The sequence below is a fragment of the Anas acuta genome, chromosome 9, assembly GCF_963932015.1.
Source record: "Anas acuta chromosome 9, bAnaAcu1.1, whole genome shotgun sequence".
Lineage (NCBI taxonomy): Eukaryota > Metazoa > Chordata > Aves > Anseriformes > Anatidae > Anas > Anas acuta.
In genome coordinates this window covers 17,086,504-17,101,647 of record NC_088987.1, presented here as the reverse complement: position 1 = coordinate 17,101,647, position 15,144 = coordinate 17,086,504, and the positions used below count along the sequence as shown (strand labels likewise).

Sequence of the window (15,144 nt, the reverse complement as noted above, 5' to 3'; positions counted from 1 at the left end):
CAAGACAGTGTACACGTGGAGTCCTGAGAAGACAGTGAATATCTGAAATTTCCCCCAAAAAAAGTGTACTTGACATGTGGAAAGGCTGATAATCAGGAATTTTGTGTTTACCATTTTGCATTTCTTATTTGTTCAGTGATATTTAATATGTCAGTGTATCTGTCTTTTGAGAGATGCATATTGGAATTGATAACAGAAATACCGATCATCTTCTGCTTGAAGGATTTCACCTTTCATGAATGCATGATGCAAAGTTCAAGAGAAGACCAGAAGGTTGACTGCAAAAAAAATCCAGCTGCCTCCAGTTAAAATGGTTGGTGTAAGTAAGGCAACAATATTCCACTTGTATTGAGCCTTTGTGCTAACAGCAAAGCCTTCAACAGTGACTGCTTCTGGAGAGCAAATGACTGGAGGAGGAGCGGGAGGGCTTTTCTGTGAGGCACCAGAGCACAGAGTATGTGTATGGTAAGCCAGGCTTTGGAGTCAAGGGTGTTGAGACTGCTGGAGAGGACTGTCAGAATGCTCAGCTCAGGACTCCGCCTGTGTAGAGCCTTGGCTGCTGGTTTTGATGCTGCTGTGACTTCATTTAGTACAGGTGAAAGACACTTATCTTTTTTTGTCCTGCTGTAATGTCTGGGTGGAACAAACATGTTGTTTGTAGCCTACTAAGGACCTTCTGAAAGGCTTATTTTATCAGTGGTAAGGAGAAGGCTTCTGTCTGCATTAGGTAGATAATGCTGCTATTTGTCCCTGAGGCTGCGGAGCAAAACTGTACCTCTGCTCTGTACCATTGCCTCTGAAAGTATTTTTGTCTGCTGAGCTTGTCTACAAGGAAAGGATCACTCCTTGCGCGGAGAACTGGCAGCTGGCATTTCAGTAAGACCGTTGGTTTATGAAGACTAACGTGAATTCTGTTAGGTAGAGATCATGGTGTGGAATGACATAAAAAGCACTTCGCACCCCCAGGGTCTGCTGGAACTGCTAATGGCGAGAATGTGAGTGCTTGCATTTGAAATATTTAACAGTGGGGGGCTGTGATGCTAAAGTAAAGCTCTATGTTAGGACATGAACTTCGAGCACAAACTGAAGAAGAATGCCTGTGCTGAAGCCTGCTAAAATAATTCCAGTTGCAAGATTACTTCATCTGCTCTTACCAGGTATACTTGTATGACTCAGTAGCTTACCTCAGGTGTGTGGTTTTTGTTTTTAGTCTGGTAAGTGTTCCAAGTTTTTTTAATTAAGAATTTATTGAATGATGGGTTTCTTTACTGCCATATTGGCAGGTGCAAACTAAGTGAAAGTAAGTGCAGTATGGATCTGTTCCTGCCCAGGTTTCATTTGGTCCTGGTGACCTATGGATTAGGAGAGCTTTTTACTTTATTTTTTTTTAGACTTTTTTTTTGTAGTAGTTCTGGTACTGCAGTCTGGTACTGCACTCAGGGGTGGGGGGGAGTCATGTGCTGTTTTTTCTTAAGCATTTTCTTGAAGTACAGACCATGGTGGTCTTGGGTTGCCTCAATATGCAGTTTCTTGTCATCAAAATTAATCGCAATAGTGCTATATCATATGTTCTATAAGACAAACAAACAACAAGGGTTTGTTTCTTACAGAGTGGGAATAATGGACTTCTATAAGGCTGTGAACAAAGCTGGAGACCTAGTAATGTACATTTTTTTTTTTTTTTAATTAGAACTTAATAGTGAATTGTAAGAAAAGTCCCCAAATCAAAATGTCTTTGGACATGGGTCATAAAGACCATCTGTTAATTGTAGCAGAGAAAAGTGATTGTGTATGGCAGTGTAGGTATGCAAAGCAGGTAACTATTTGGGGGAATCTTACTCTGGCCCATGGATATTTTGTTTCATCTGCATCTTTGTCATTGAGCACTTGTATGAAGCATGTGGAGCTGCTAATGATGTGGAGAAATAGCCTCTTAGAAGAATGGCTAGGTGCACATAGTTAAAATTTTCTATCATAAAAGGAAGATGTTTCTTATAAATGTGTAGGATGTTTTTTTTTATTTCTTTTTCCCTCCCCAGTCAAGTGTGTTCACAGATACTTTGTGTTTGAAGTGCTGGTTTTCAACACATACTGTGTGAGCTAAGTAACATCATTGCGTAGGGGGTGAGGGAGTCTTTAGAATATATATATGTATATTTTTTTCCTTAGAAAAAAGGTATGAAAACAGGCAGCTCTGTTTGTCTGCTGCTCCTGCAGCTTTGTGTTCTGTGGTACTCTGCCCAGAGCTGGATGGGTGAGGCGCACACCCCATCTGCACACCTTTCCTCACCAGCTGCAGCAGTTCCTTCTTCCTCTCACCCTGTTAAAGTAATGATTTTCTTTCAAAACTCTACCAAGTAATTCTTCTGTTTAGCTGCAGCCAGGTGAGTTCTCTCTCCTAGAGAGTTTATCCAGTGCACTTTGTAATACAAGATTCTATTCAAACATTGTTTTTGTATCAGAAAGCATTTGTATTTTAGTAAAATGAATTGTATTTAAAGTAACAGTTGCACACATGATAAAACTTCATAGATCCTTAACTAACTACTGTATCCAGCATGGTGTTTCATAACTATAGAACAAACACTATGAGAAAAGCACGTTATTTTTAAAGGGACTAATTCACATACAGGACCCTTAGCTTGCTTTTGTGATGTGAATGTATTATTGAGAACCAGAAGGTTTATCTTGCTCTAAAAAACAAACAAAACCAAGTAACAACAGCAAAAGTACAACCTCTTCGGAAGGTTTGGGTTTGTTTGGAACTTTACATAAACAAAAAGTTGCAGTTGTCTCCTTTGTACTTAAAGGATCAATTCTTTATTATACGTAAGTATTTTGCTTAATAATGCTTGAGTCTCTGTTTACCATAGTTTGTTAAATTGTTCATTCTTAACTGTTCACTAAGGACAGGAACTGAATAGTGTCTCAGACTGAAACACTAATAAAAAAATCACTTTTTTAAAAGATGCTATTAAGAAAAGTTAATTGAAAACTTTTCTGAATCTGCTACACTGTCAACAGTCTCTTTAATCCACGCAATGTAATTGGATACTCTTGTATACACACCATATTTGCCTTTTTCAGCACAGCCCTCGCCCCAGCTTACAATGCCTAAAAGGAACCAGGTGTTGTGGTAAGGTACTACAAAAGGGCCACCACTATCGCCCTTACAGGCATCTGCAGTCTCAGTGGCGTAGCCTGCGCAGAACATGTTATCGGTGAGGATTCTGTCTGTTGCCTGCTGACACGTGTCCATGCTTACAATGGGCAGCCTGACTTTCATCAGGAAGCGCAGGGTTGAACCCCTGCCGTGAGTGGCACCCCAGCCGCTTACCATCCCTACGGTGCCTTCCTCGGACAGCAGCGCTGCCAGGTTAGGGCTGGGAAGGCAGATGGGGAGCACGTACTCGTTAAACACAACATCACTGCTCAAGTACAGCAAGGCGATGTCATTATTGTAGTCATTTGAGTCGTAATGCGGGTGAGTCCAGCTCCGTTCCACACCAATCTTCTGTTCATGCAGTTCTCTGCGATACTTGTCAAAGTCACCTGTGGTCATGGAAAGTTAAAATGTGAACTGTAAATGGCCTGAACTGCAGCTTCAGGGGCTAAAAGGAAGTTCAGTGGATTAATGCTTTGACCTTTTGGCCCAAGAAGCTACAGGTGAAAACCAGAGCAAGCTCTGTAAAATAACCTTTTATATTGCAGCTGTGATCCCACAAATCAAACTTACCAGTTAGCTCTTTAGGGGCAAAACAGTTATTGACTAGATAAATAACCATTTACAGAGAATAGGGATTCCTGTGTAGGGATTTAACTGTAAATCCTGTCAATGCCTTTCTGCCATAAGGTTTCAAATTCTTGTGAAAACAAAAGGGAGTAGCTGTACACCTTTACACTTGATTGTTGCCAAGGAGGAGGCAGAGTAAATCCAAATCTGCGTGGGCAGCTCTGGTTGTTTCTCAACCAAACCTTGCTTACGTACAACATAAAACGTATTTTAAGAGGTTACCTCTAGGTTTATAGAACATACAGTGCATGAGCAGTACTTACCCACAGTAACATGGTGTGGCCTAACGAGATCAAGGCAGTGAGCAGCTGTGACCACCCAGCGGCTGTTGATTAAGCTCCCTCCACAAAAACCGTTTCCTCCGCTATTTCGGATCAAAACCTGTATGGAAGAAGAGGAGAAAAGTGTTATTAATCAGTGCAGCTACAGTGCATCTAGTAAAGACGATGACACTAAAACTAATAAATCAAAAAGCTGGAAAGAACAGATGCTTACAAATGACCTGAGCTCAAAAGAGTGAAGGAGGAGTAGACGGGCATTCATCTGTGGAAAAAAGCAGCTGATTTTGTTTTGAGATCTGGCTTCAAATTGGTTCAGGGGGAGGGGGAACTAACAAGGTGTATTCCATTGAGAGTTTGATGAAAAAAGACACTTGTGGTTGTCTTTATGAACAAGACATAGAAAAGGCTTTTTATTTTTCCTAGTTGTTAAATGGATGTGGCAGCAAGACTGGAGACAAAGAAAAAATTATTTTTCCTTTTACTAGTAATAAGCTTTGGAATACTAAGCAGAGAAGAAAATGAGACCTAAACCCCCAGTCATGCTGCTTGGTCTTAGTTTGTCTATGCAGAATGCTACGTGCTTTCAGTGCCTCAAGTAATCCCTGCTATTTCACATTGTTAAACCGAACAAAAATCTTAAATCGGTACTATGCAGTTCCAGTGAACATAATCACCAAATGTTAGAAGAAGCAGCAACAGTCTGGTCTAGTGCCTAGCGTAACGTCATGTTTTACATGTGCCGTATGGACTTAATTCTGGGTGCTTGTAATGCTGCTAATTCTGACCAGTAGTGCTAGAGTAAAACACTGAAAAGTAGCAAAGAAAACAACCTTGAAAATTCTGTCTTCAGAGATAAATAGCAAGAATGAAAAGTGTTTGAAAGATCCTTTTTAAGAAGAGTGTCCTTCACCTTGAGCCTATTATTGGTCCACCTGTAAAACACCTCCGGATGGGTGGAAAGGGAAAAGTGTCAAATTAAAGCAATAAAATTGATTGACAGAACCCTGAGGTGTTTTTTACATCAGTATGTTAACCTTCTAAGCAGAAGCCCTAATAAAGTATACTGAAGGAATTGAGACAATATAAATAAGCAAAAATTAGTAATAACAAAGGATATTAAAAAAGCAGAGTAGTGAAAATAAGGGAAACGCTTCAGCCAAGTTCCCCAATTTGATACATGCCACTTGCTTTCAGTTTGGAGCCCTCAATTTTACCTTCTTACCTGTAACAAGTATGAAAAGCTCAGTACACGAGGCTCACCTGGTGACAGAAAACTTTTGTGAACATACCATCAGCCATTCCAAAAGGAGTCAAGCAGCAAGAGCCTCAGAAACAAAGAATCTGAATAACAGAGCAAGAAAAGATCTGATTTATTTAGTTAAGAGTATATTAAGCTCTGAACACAAGTGCAGAAGACAAGGCTGGGAACAAGGGAGAACGATGAAGATGACAACTCAAATATATATGCTCAAAAAAACCTGTAGAAGCTTGAGATCTTACCTCTATAGGTAACACACTTTTCTATTAAAAAAAAAAAACACAGATGCTTATAATGATTGGTGAAACCTGCAACAGATGGTCCCCACAATAAAGAAAGCAAAAGTTTTGGTATTTATTACCTGCCAGGGGCAATGTCCGCGATGACACAACGTTCCTCCACTTATCCTGGAGCCGTTGTGCTCTGAGGTAGAGCTGCTGTTTGGCTGGTTGTGCTGAGCCTCGCCTGAAGCGTTTGTGGTGCCCCTGCTCTCATTAAGCCCATCGCATATGGTCTGAATTGCCCCGGTTTCGTTTTGGCCCATGCTCTGCCCTGTTTGGTTCTGCCCAGAAGCATTTTGCACTGTTTCTTCCTGCCTGGCAGCAGCTGCTGTGGTCTCATTGTGCTGTGCAGGGCCCAGGGGCAGCTCACTCCACCGCAGCCCAGGCCTGGCTGGCCCCTCCGTGGCTGCGTGCTCAGGGGCAGCACCCTCCTGCCCCAGCTGCTTCTGGGTGCCCGAGTCCACCGGTGTCTTGGTGCAGCTGGAAGCATCTACTCCCACCTCCTTTGGTCCAGCAGCATCCTCCGTAATTGTGCTTTGCTCAGATGCATCCTTTAATGTTTCATTTTCCCTGGCAGTGCTTAGCTCCATCTTAGAGTGTTTGGCTGTGCCCGCCGTGCTCTCATTCCACGTGGCCACATAGATCCTGCTCTCACTCAGCTCCCTTGGGATCCTTGCTTGCCCCAGAGCCTCCTCTCGCATGGCATGCCTGGCTTTAATCAGGCCACACGGAAAGGGTCCTGGAGGGAGCAAAAAAGAGCTTTGAGCTTAGGCTGCTTGGTGTGGTGTCACACAGAAGCAGTACTACTCCTGTCCGAGAAAAAATCAAACTGACTGTTAACAGCCCAGAAACAACACGATGCCTTGATGTCAAGCCCCTGTCCCTCAATCACCCGATCAAGGTGCATCAATTAATTAGTGAAAATCCCAGCACATGGCCAGGCCTCTTCTGAGCCAGCGGCATCAACCCCAGCTGGTACCACCGCCTGCCAAGCGGACAGAACGGGAACCCACAGCGCCCAATGCGACACGCCGTGTTGGTGCACAAACAGACTTGGGAAGAGCCCATGCTGCTGTCGGGTCCCTTCTCAGGAAGCTGAAGGGTGGCGTCAGCACGCAGGGAAATGGCTCTGATGCTATGCTGCCTTCAGACCGTGCTGCCCCTGGGCCCCTGCTTGCTCAGGGGGGCACTGCGTTAGAGAAAAACCTAAAGTGCACCTTAATGCTAAAGGTAAATAAAACTGACATTTTCTATGCGTTAAAGCAGCTACTCAGTGTGTAGCTCTTCTACATCTAGTGAAAAGAAGAAGAAAAGGCAGCGCCTGCCAATCTGCGCCTTACCTAACGCAACTGAGCTGATTACACCTCACCTGCTTGCACGCACCTCTTCCCGTCCTCGTGCAGGGCATAGTCCTTTGCGCAGGAGCATTCCACATGGAAGGAGCGACTGCTGTCCCTGCAGTACTGCCAGCACCCACCGTTCTTATACCAGCACTCGAACTTTTCTGTGAAGGAGACAGGTGGCTGCAAGTGCTGCCAACAAAGCCTGAGCAGCTCGCAGCTGCTAGCAGTAGGGAAGAACTGTGTCAGACTGTGGGGAAAAAACTGCTGAAAACTGGAATGGAAACAGCAGGAACTACTCAGAGGCCCAGAAAAAAACCCACACTGATCTATGTAGTAAAACAAGCACGTTGCCATACATCTATTTTAGTTCTCCTGTTTGTACCATTTTATTGTTTATTTGCCTGCTTTGTTCTGAGGCCACAGCTGAGCTCTAGGCCTTTCTGCCTGTAAAGCAGGAGCAGTAACATGCCTGGAGGACCCCACACTTCTACATGCATCCACTTTTGATCCTTCTACAAACCTTTCCTACTGTATCATAGCAGTTTTAAAGATCTGAGTATTTTGTTGGGAAGCCAGGTGTTGGGGAAAACTTATTTATGACTTGCAGTTTCCACTTACGTGATTTCATGTTTCAGTCATTTGCAGACTGGCCATAGCATTTCAGATGACCAAGAATCTGGTAAGAGACATGTGACTTTTCTATTTCATTTCTCATCATTCTCACATTACAACATAAATACAGAATTTATTTTCTTTGTCTTGTTGTTCTTTACAACAAGCTTTGGCTAATTTGTCTGATGGATTTACTCAATAAAATTAAAAAGAGAACAGAGCTTCACCATGAAATATGGGGCCTCACCATGGAAGTACAGCCTTCTATGGAGTTGCTGAATTTGTTACCACTGTAAAGTGATAAAACTAACAAATTTCCTGCCCTTTCTTGAAGGAAGACAGGAGATGGACGTGTGCTTTCCTCTAGGCTTGCAAAGATCAGCAAGAGCCCAGAGCTGCAGCTGCTGTGTGGCACAGGCTGTGCCACCCTCCTCTGCACAACACAGCTAGAAGCAGATACAGAGAGTCGTGACTCCCTTTCTAAGATGGTGTTGCCCCAGTGCCATGTCCAAAACCACCATTCTAACGTGTTAATCTTAAACAGCAGACCAGAGATGTATGGGACACGTGAAGTCAACACTGATAATCTCAGTGAAAAGCCTGTGAAAAGGTTCAGCTCAAGTGTCCAAGAAACAAATTCCAGCCTTAACCCTTCCTTCACAAAGAATGTCAAAGTTGGTGTTCCTGTACTCACCTTCTTCACAGTTGTCTCCTCCAAATTTTGGGGGGCAGATGCAGAAGTAATTGTAGTGTCGTATTTTGCAGACTCCACCATTCTTACAGGGATTTGTACTACATGGATTTAAACCTAAGAAGAAGAAACAAGCCACAGCGTAATTCCAGGAACTAAGAGAAGTCTGGTTTTGAACTTCCACGTAATTCTTTGTATTTAGAAGGAACACAATAAAGGGATTTTTTTAAAAATTCCTTTTATACCTACCTTTGTAATTGAACCAAAACTCCATCTGCAAGAAAAAATCACAAATAATAATAAAAATAAATAAATAAAACCCAGTCATAAAATGGCCATACTGGCTACTTGTCATTTAGAAAACAGTCTATCTAGGGTGCATGATAAGATTTTGATTAGAACAATTAAATATATTCCTGAAGCAGATCTCTTGCTCAACCCCATGCAGCTCTCTTTAGATCAGCCACAGAATGCATAAACTGGATTGTACTGGGATGAAAATCAAACAAAGCTTAGACCCATAAATCCTCCAGCCAGTTAAAGATCTGTGCCACCATCCTAGTAGTTTGAAGTGTACCCCCTGCACCTTCTACCCAAAATGTGCCCATGCAAGGCCCTCAGCTTCAACTGCTTCGCTCTTAAGAGCCATTTCTACTGCATAGTACTACCTGCTAAGTAGATGTCACCTAAGTAACTCAGGGTAGAGAGGAATCAGGCACCTCTACTTAAAACTGCAGTTCCAACTCCTGCTTCAGCAGCAAGGTCCCCAGCACAAGGCCTGGAGCCCCACCTCCCAGCTGGGTGCTAGGAGGCCATGAGACCAAGGTGCTCCTCCCATGTATTTGGGGGGATCTGATGATCATGATCAAGCAGGTGCCCTCTGAAAATACCAGAATCATGTTCGTGGACTGAGGCTCTGAATAAAGTAAGTTTTGCATACTTAAAAGGAATTGTGTTAACATTTATCTAACAGCCTGATAATTACAGCACTTGCTTAGAAAGCAAGATCTCACAGACTGCCTTGATATGTCCTGACTACAAAGCTGCAGAATCCATAGGGACCAACCTGCCAGAGCCAGGCCATAGGCTGCAGCAGCTTGGCAGGGATTGCTGCTGGTGCCTGTCAGAGCTAGGTTTCCCAAGGTGGCTCCCAAGTGAGTGTCTCTGCCTGCTTGCAGCTGTAAGCTTGCCAGGATCTGGCAAGGGCAAGAATTCCAGTCTGAAGCAGCAGCTTTTCCAGCTCTTCAGTGCACGGATCTTCCAAGGTCCTTGTCAGAGGCACCTGCCCAGAAAGGGTAGGTGAAAAAGAAAGGGTTCCCCTGGGCACCCTATACCCAGAAAGCAGCCCAGGCTCCTGGCAGTGTATTGGACAGTCCTGTAGACTGGATGCCTGAAGCCAAGTGCTGCAACGTGTGAACTCCTTTAAGCAAAGAGCTGCTGAGAAAGCCTCTCTGTTCAACAGTGCAGACATCGGTTAAATGTGCTGGTTAACTGGGGGCAGTAAGAGTGAAGCCATTAATGCCATTTTAACTTCTGCAAGACACAAAAATTACCTCTTTCTGAACAAGACTGAGGCAAATGGACCATGTAGTCCCAGAGTAAACCAGCGTTATGTTGTAACGACAATGTGCACACTGCAAATTCATCAGGAATATCTACTCCACTTCCCATACACCTTCCACCTCAGCCCAACTTACCTCCACACATTTTCTGCATTGTGGTTTTATAGCTAATTATATAGTGGGAACTTTGAGTAATACACAAAAATAAAAAGGATAAAATATTTTTTCCTATTGGTAAGTCAGTTGCAGTTAGAGTGCATGGTTTATCTTTTGGTGGGGTCTTGTTGAGGGCAATTCCTTGTATCTCACCATTAATTTCCTTACCGTTTTCTCCTGTGAATGGAAGATCTCCTTCGCCTCCTCAAACGAACACGTTTCCTCATTGCATTCTCTCTCCAAGTTCCCTGGACGAATCTCTTCCAGAAAATAGTTAGCACGCTTCTGGACTTTCAGCACCTCATGTGCTTTGTCTCTTGTCACGAACACTAGAAAAACGAAATCAAACAATTAATGACCAGAAGACCACAAACCTGCATCGTTACACTAACAGCCATGCATGCTTTCAGTTAGACAAACAAAATATAGGAAAAAAAAAGCAAGCTATGTAAACAGCACAACTGAAAATAAAATTAGTCTGTGTCCTAACCAAAAGCAATAGTAGTTTAAGTTTTATTTTAATGGATTTAAAAGATTCAGCTCATTTAAAAGAACCAGATCCATGACTTTGATTTTTTTTGCCTTTTTTCTTTTTTTTTTAAACTGTGCCAATCCCAGGCACTGTAACTGAAGATTTACTAAGTGAAATAATACTAAATATTCTTAGCTTGCTTTCTCCTGTGGAAAGGGCTTAAAAACTTTATATAAGACTATCCCTAAAATCTCTTGCTGTATTAAAGATTTGATCACCCTCATAATGAAAAACAAACAAACAAACAAACAAACAAACCACAAAACCTATTACTGTGTTTCAATTTAGGTAATTTACAAGTCTGTGGCAGTCAAGCTGTGGCTGTCAGCGTGCCCTGTCACAGCACCAGCAGCACTGTCTGTGTCTCAGAAGAGACCCAATTGCAGAGCAGCTTCCATTAACTCATAAACTTCACACCTCTGTGCCACTTGTTGGAGGGATGCCCAGCTCTGGGCAATGCCATTTAGAAGCAAGAACCTCCTGGTTCACTACTGAGACTTACAGACTAGCACAGGAATATTTTTTCCCCACAGAACTCCTGAGTATTGCAGCTTCTTTGGAGACTGACTGTATTTTTCTGCCTCTTTCCTGATTCACAGTGACTACTAGTTGCCTGGCTGTGTGTGCGTGTGGAAATAAAGCTGAAAGCAGAAATTTGGTTTCTATTCAATGTCACCTTTTTCAGATGTTCAGTAATGGAGACTTTCCAGGTAGCTACTGTGGACACAATAATACAGATGTGGACACAGTAATAGAGATGCCACTCCTTCATTAAAATAAATACATAAAGTGTCAGTTTTGTACTTGTGTTCAGTTCATTTCCACTTCACAAAGCTATCTGCTGCAATGGCTCAACAGCTATTAGTACCAACAAATTAAGCAAAGAGTGGCCAGAAGAGGGAACGCAGCAGTAAGGTCCTCCCCGTGTATCTCCTGCTGCTGCTACCAAGCCTTTGCGAGTGCATCTTGAGCTGAAGCACGGTGACCCCAGGACTGTCCAGCCAGGATGCTCTGAAGCAAAGTGAGGGCTCGTGCAGCCCTTGTGGACGTACTGATACCAGGTGCCATCTCAAATACCTCCAGACAGTTACATGTGGTGACTGAATTGAGCCCTGAGTCACTACTTAGTGTAGAAGGAGATTTTTGTCTTTCTGTTAGATGTACAGAAGTAGGCATCTATATCTAAAAGCCATCCATCTATGAAAAAACATGAAAAAATGATGGTAAGAAATGTTTTAAGAAGTTCATTCTCTGACAACGAGCCCACTTTTGCAGATGGGCCATAAGTTCACACATTTCTTTGCAGCTGCACGATCAGTATTTACAGCAACGACTGAAACTCTAGAATAATATCAAATTGCTTCATTTCTAGGCATCTAGAAACTGTCCACAATAGCTGAGAAAAGCTCTGGACAGATCCTGATGTCCAGTAAAGGCATAGTTGACTTTCACCTGGATCAGTGAAATCACGTTTTATCACCCTTTGAGTTCTGCAGTAATCTTTAAGGGATCTACCAATTTAAAGTACCATCACATAGAGGATATGCCTGTTGTAAGGCCCTCTGACTTCCAGATACCACTGCTACTGGTATCTTCTTCTGCTCCTCCTCCCTCAGCAAGGACAGCTATAATGACCTGTGAGATCCTGCCCGTTCTCACATGTGCTCTAAAAGCTCTCTGAAACCACTTCCAAATCTTTTATAACTGTAGTAAAATTGACATTCTTCTGAGAACACATGTTGAAAATGCCTAATTTTAGCTTCCCAAATTTAAAAACATCACCATGCAAATAATAATTCAGATTTTGGTTCCAACACCACAAAAGGATACAGGAAAAACAAGATAGTGGTCTAAGAAAGAAGTTATGAAAGGCTGATTTCTCTCAGAAATACACACAAGTACTTGTTTTTCTCTGACGTTTTTCAAGAAGTGTTTCTTGAACCTGTAGGACCCTGTGCTGAGATTCTCACAAGAAATCAATGAGGTTACATTAAAAATGTAATTCAGAAGCACCTACCTGAATACGGACAGCTGCTGTTGACAGAGCACATTAATAGAAGAAACATCACAAGCGAGGAACTGCTCTCCATTTTACTGAGCATTCGGGAAACTCTGACTTTCCTTCAGAGGGGAAAGGTGAATGAAATTGGTATATGGTCACAAAACCAGCAAGGGGGGATCAGACTGCAAACAAGACAAAGACAAAATGAAGTGCAAGCAAGAGGGCAAGAGAAGGGAGAAAGAGGGGAGAAAGAAAGCAAATTCTACTTCTACTGAGCTCATTGCGATGGGATTTCCATTGTTCTCTAACACTGATGTTGCACACTCCAACAGGAATCCCAACAGTTTGCAAGGCAAAATGCACAGATTGACCTAGCCCAGGAAGTGGCACAAGGTCTGATCCAAAGCCCGCAGAAGAAATACAAAAGCTGTGATGCACGCGGCAGGCTTGGATCAGGCCCAAGCTGAGCAGAAGCCAGTTCCAGCGACAGCCCTGTGCAGCCTCTGAAGGATCCCAGGCTGAGGTCCGAGCCGCACGCTTCAGCCAGCAGCTTCCAGCAGCAGCGGCTGTTGTGCAGCTCCTGATGGTCCTGTCAAGTAAGATCACAGCTGCAAACCCTGATTAGGAAACCATTTACCACATACCTGGCAGTAAAAATTACATGAGAGAAGTTTGCATTTCTTCACATTACCTTCACAGGCTGAATAATTTTGGGGGGCTTGACAGCACATACCTCTTTGGTATCTGTGTCACCTTCCAAAAAACAGGCTCAGAATGCATTCCCCTTTACAGAGAAGCATGCATTTATACTCACTTCTTTCTTTTATTTTTTATTTTTAGGGGAAGACAGAGGAGATGTTTGGATGCACACCAGGAACATCCATGAGGTCAAGAGGTTGATCATTAACCAGTCACAAATATTGACAGAGGAGAGACAACCTTCTGGCTTCTCTGAAACTGGCTTGCAATCCAAAATAAAAAGAAAATTGTGTTTCTACACACATACACAAGTATTTGAACTAAAAAATCATTAAAACATCCTCCAACAATAAAAGCCATTTCTTTCTAACAATGCTCTTCAGGAGAATTTGTTTCTTTTTATAGAAGATTTCTGACACTCCATCTTCTTTCAGTAGGTAGGATCAATTGATCTGGGAAATACAAAAGCTGCTCTTTGAAATATGTAAACCTGTGACTGTGTAGGAGGATTCGTAGCAGTCACCTGCAGGAAGGCAAATATTGCCTGGTAACAATCACAGCTATTCACTGACATCATGATTTCTGCCTTTAATTAAACCCATGTTTTACTAGCTTTGACCACGATATGGTTTTTCCTTGTAATTCAACGTCCAGCAATGTCAGGTTTCAGATGCTTGTATGTTCGGTACAGGCCTCGTCTGGAAGACTACTGCTCAAAGAAGTGTAATTCTTTAACATGCTGATCCTTAAGTCCAATACCATATTAAACAAAGGGAGAGGAAAAAAGGGCAGAGAGACAGGGATGACAGAGACAGGTGGCTGAATGTACTCTTCAGTTGCAGCTTACCTCCAACATGAAGCGCTTAGCCTACCTGTGGCTTCTTTATTCACGAATCAACTGCAGCAATTGCTAAGGAAGTATGCGGGCAGCTCGTAAGTCAGTAAGACTAAGTCTACAAGCTTAAGAGAGATTACACTTATTTGCTGATAGCATATTAAGTTTCTTACAAATTCTAATACAATTTTGTCGCAACTGAGTTGTTTTTTCATTTAACAATCTCATCACAAGAGCAGACAGACATTCTTTGCTGATCCCAACAAGGGTCCAAAGACTGACCGAGATGTTGGAAACTGGTATCACTACAGCAGAGTTGGTTTCACCTTATATCTACAATATTAATTTTATTTAGCAGGCTTATATGCCAAGATTAAAATCAAGTTTAAATTGTGTTTGTTTTAAACTTAATTTTGACTATTGCAACTTCCTATGGACTTACTGCTGCTATATGTCTTTATTTTGTTTACTGGTATACACACATGTAGAGATATAGGTGCAAACACACATACATACACACTAAAATCTATCCACAAGTATTAGAAATGCTAATTTAACCTGCAGCTGATTGTGTTTAATAGAACAGGAATGAACAACAGAGTTTGCCTAGCTTGCTGATTAGATGAGATTTACAGACATTAGGATAAACAGAGCATGCAAGAGTTTGGAATTAAACCTCCTTTTTGAGTAACAGCAGAGTTCCCATTTCTAAGGACTTGTAAGGAAGTGTGGTGGGGTAAAATCAGGCACTGGATTTGCAAGGAATAGCAAATATGGAGATCTATGGACCTGCTGAATCGCTTAACCTGCAAGCACTGGATTAAGACAAGAATGCATTTTGTTGAAAGAAAAAATATACAGATACAGAGCAAACCAAACAGTTATTGTGGGTATGTTAGAGTAAAGCTGAAATGACAGAACTGTATCACTAAGTTGATCTTCTAAATATTTTTTCCTAAATAGATCTCTCTGTTTCTCCCCCCTCCCCCCCCCAACCAATTCAGTTATTTTTCACTTAACAGATTTGGTGAACCACAGACTATCTTATTTCCTACAATGCTGTACAGCCTCTCAGCATAACGGTACTACTATCTCTTGC

General features: G+C 42.3%; 1 protein-coding gene across 8 annotated transcripts; it reads right to left on the bottom strand.

The window, feature by feature from the left end:
- Positions 1–2,463: 2,463 nt before the first annotated feature.
- Positions 2,464–15,142, bottom strand: LOC137861311 (coagulation factor X-like). 8 transcript variants are annotated; one of them, XM_068692555.1, is made up of 10 exons: positions 13,245–15,142; positions 12,527–12,693; positions 10,146–10,306; positions 8,509–8,533; positions 8,263–8,376; positions 6,983–7,117; positions 5,694–6,352; positions 4,289–4,336; positions 4,057–4,174; positions 2,464–3,552 (listed from the first exon to the last, which is right to left on the bottom strand). In XM_068692555.1, exons 2-10 carry the CDS (start codon positions 12,609–12,611, stop codon positions 2,975–2,977), a joined length of 1,923 nt encoding a protein of 640 aa, XP_068548656.1. In that variant the 5' UTR covers positions 12,612–12,693; positions 13,245–15,142; the 3' UTR covers positions 2,464–2,974. The 8 variants fall into 8 exon arrangements, with proteins under 8 accessions (XP_068548656.1, XP_068548654.1, XP_068548659.1 ...); XM_068692553.1 differs by having other exon boundaries at positions 12,527–12,630; XM_068692558.1 differs by having other exon boundaries at positions 13,326–15,142.
- Between the last annotated feature and the right edge of the window lie 2 nt (positions 15,143–15,144).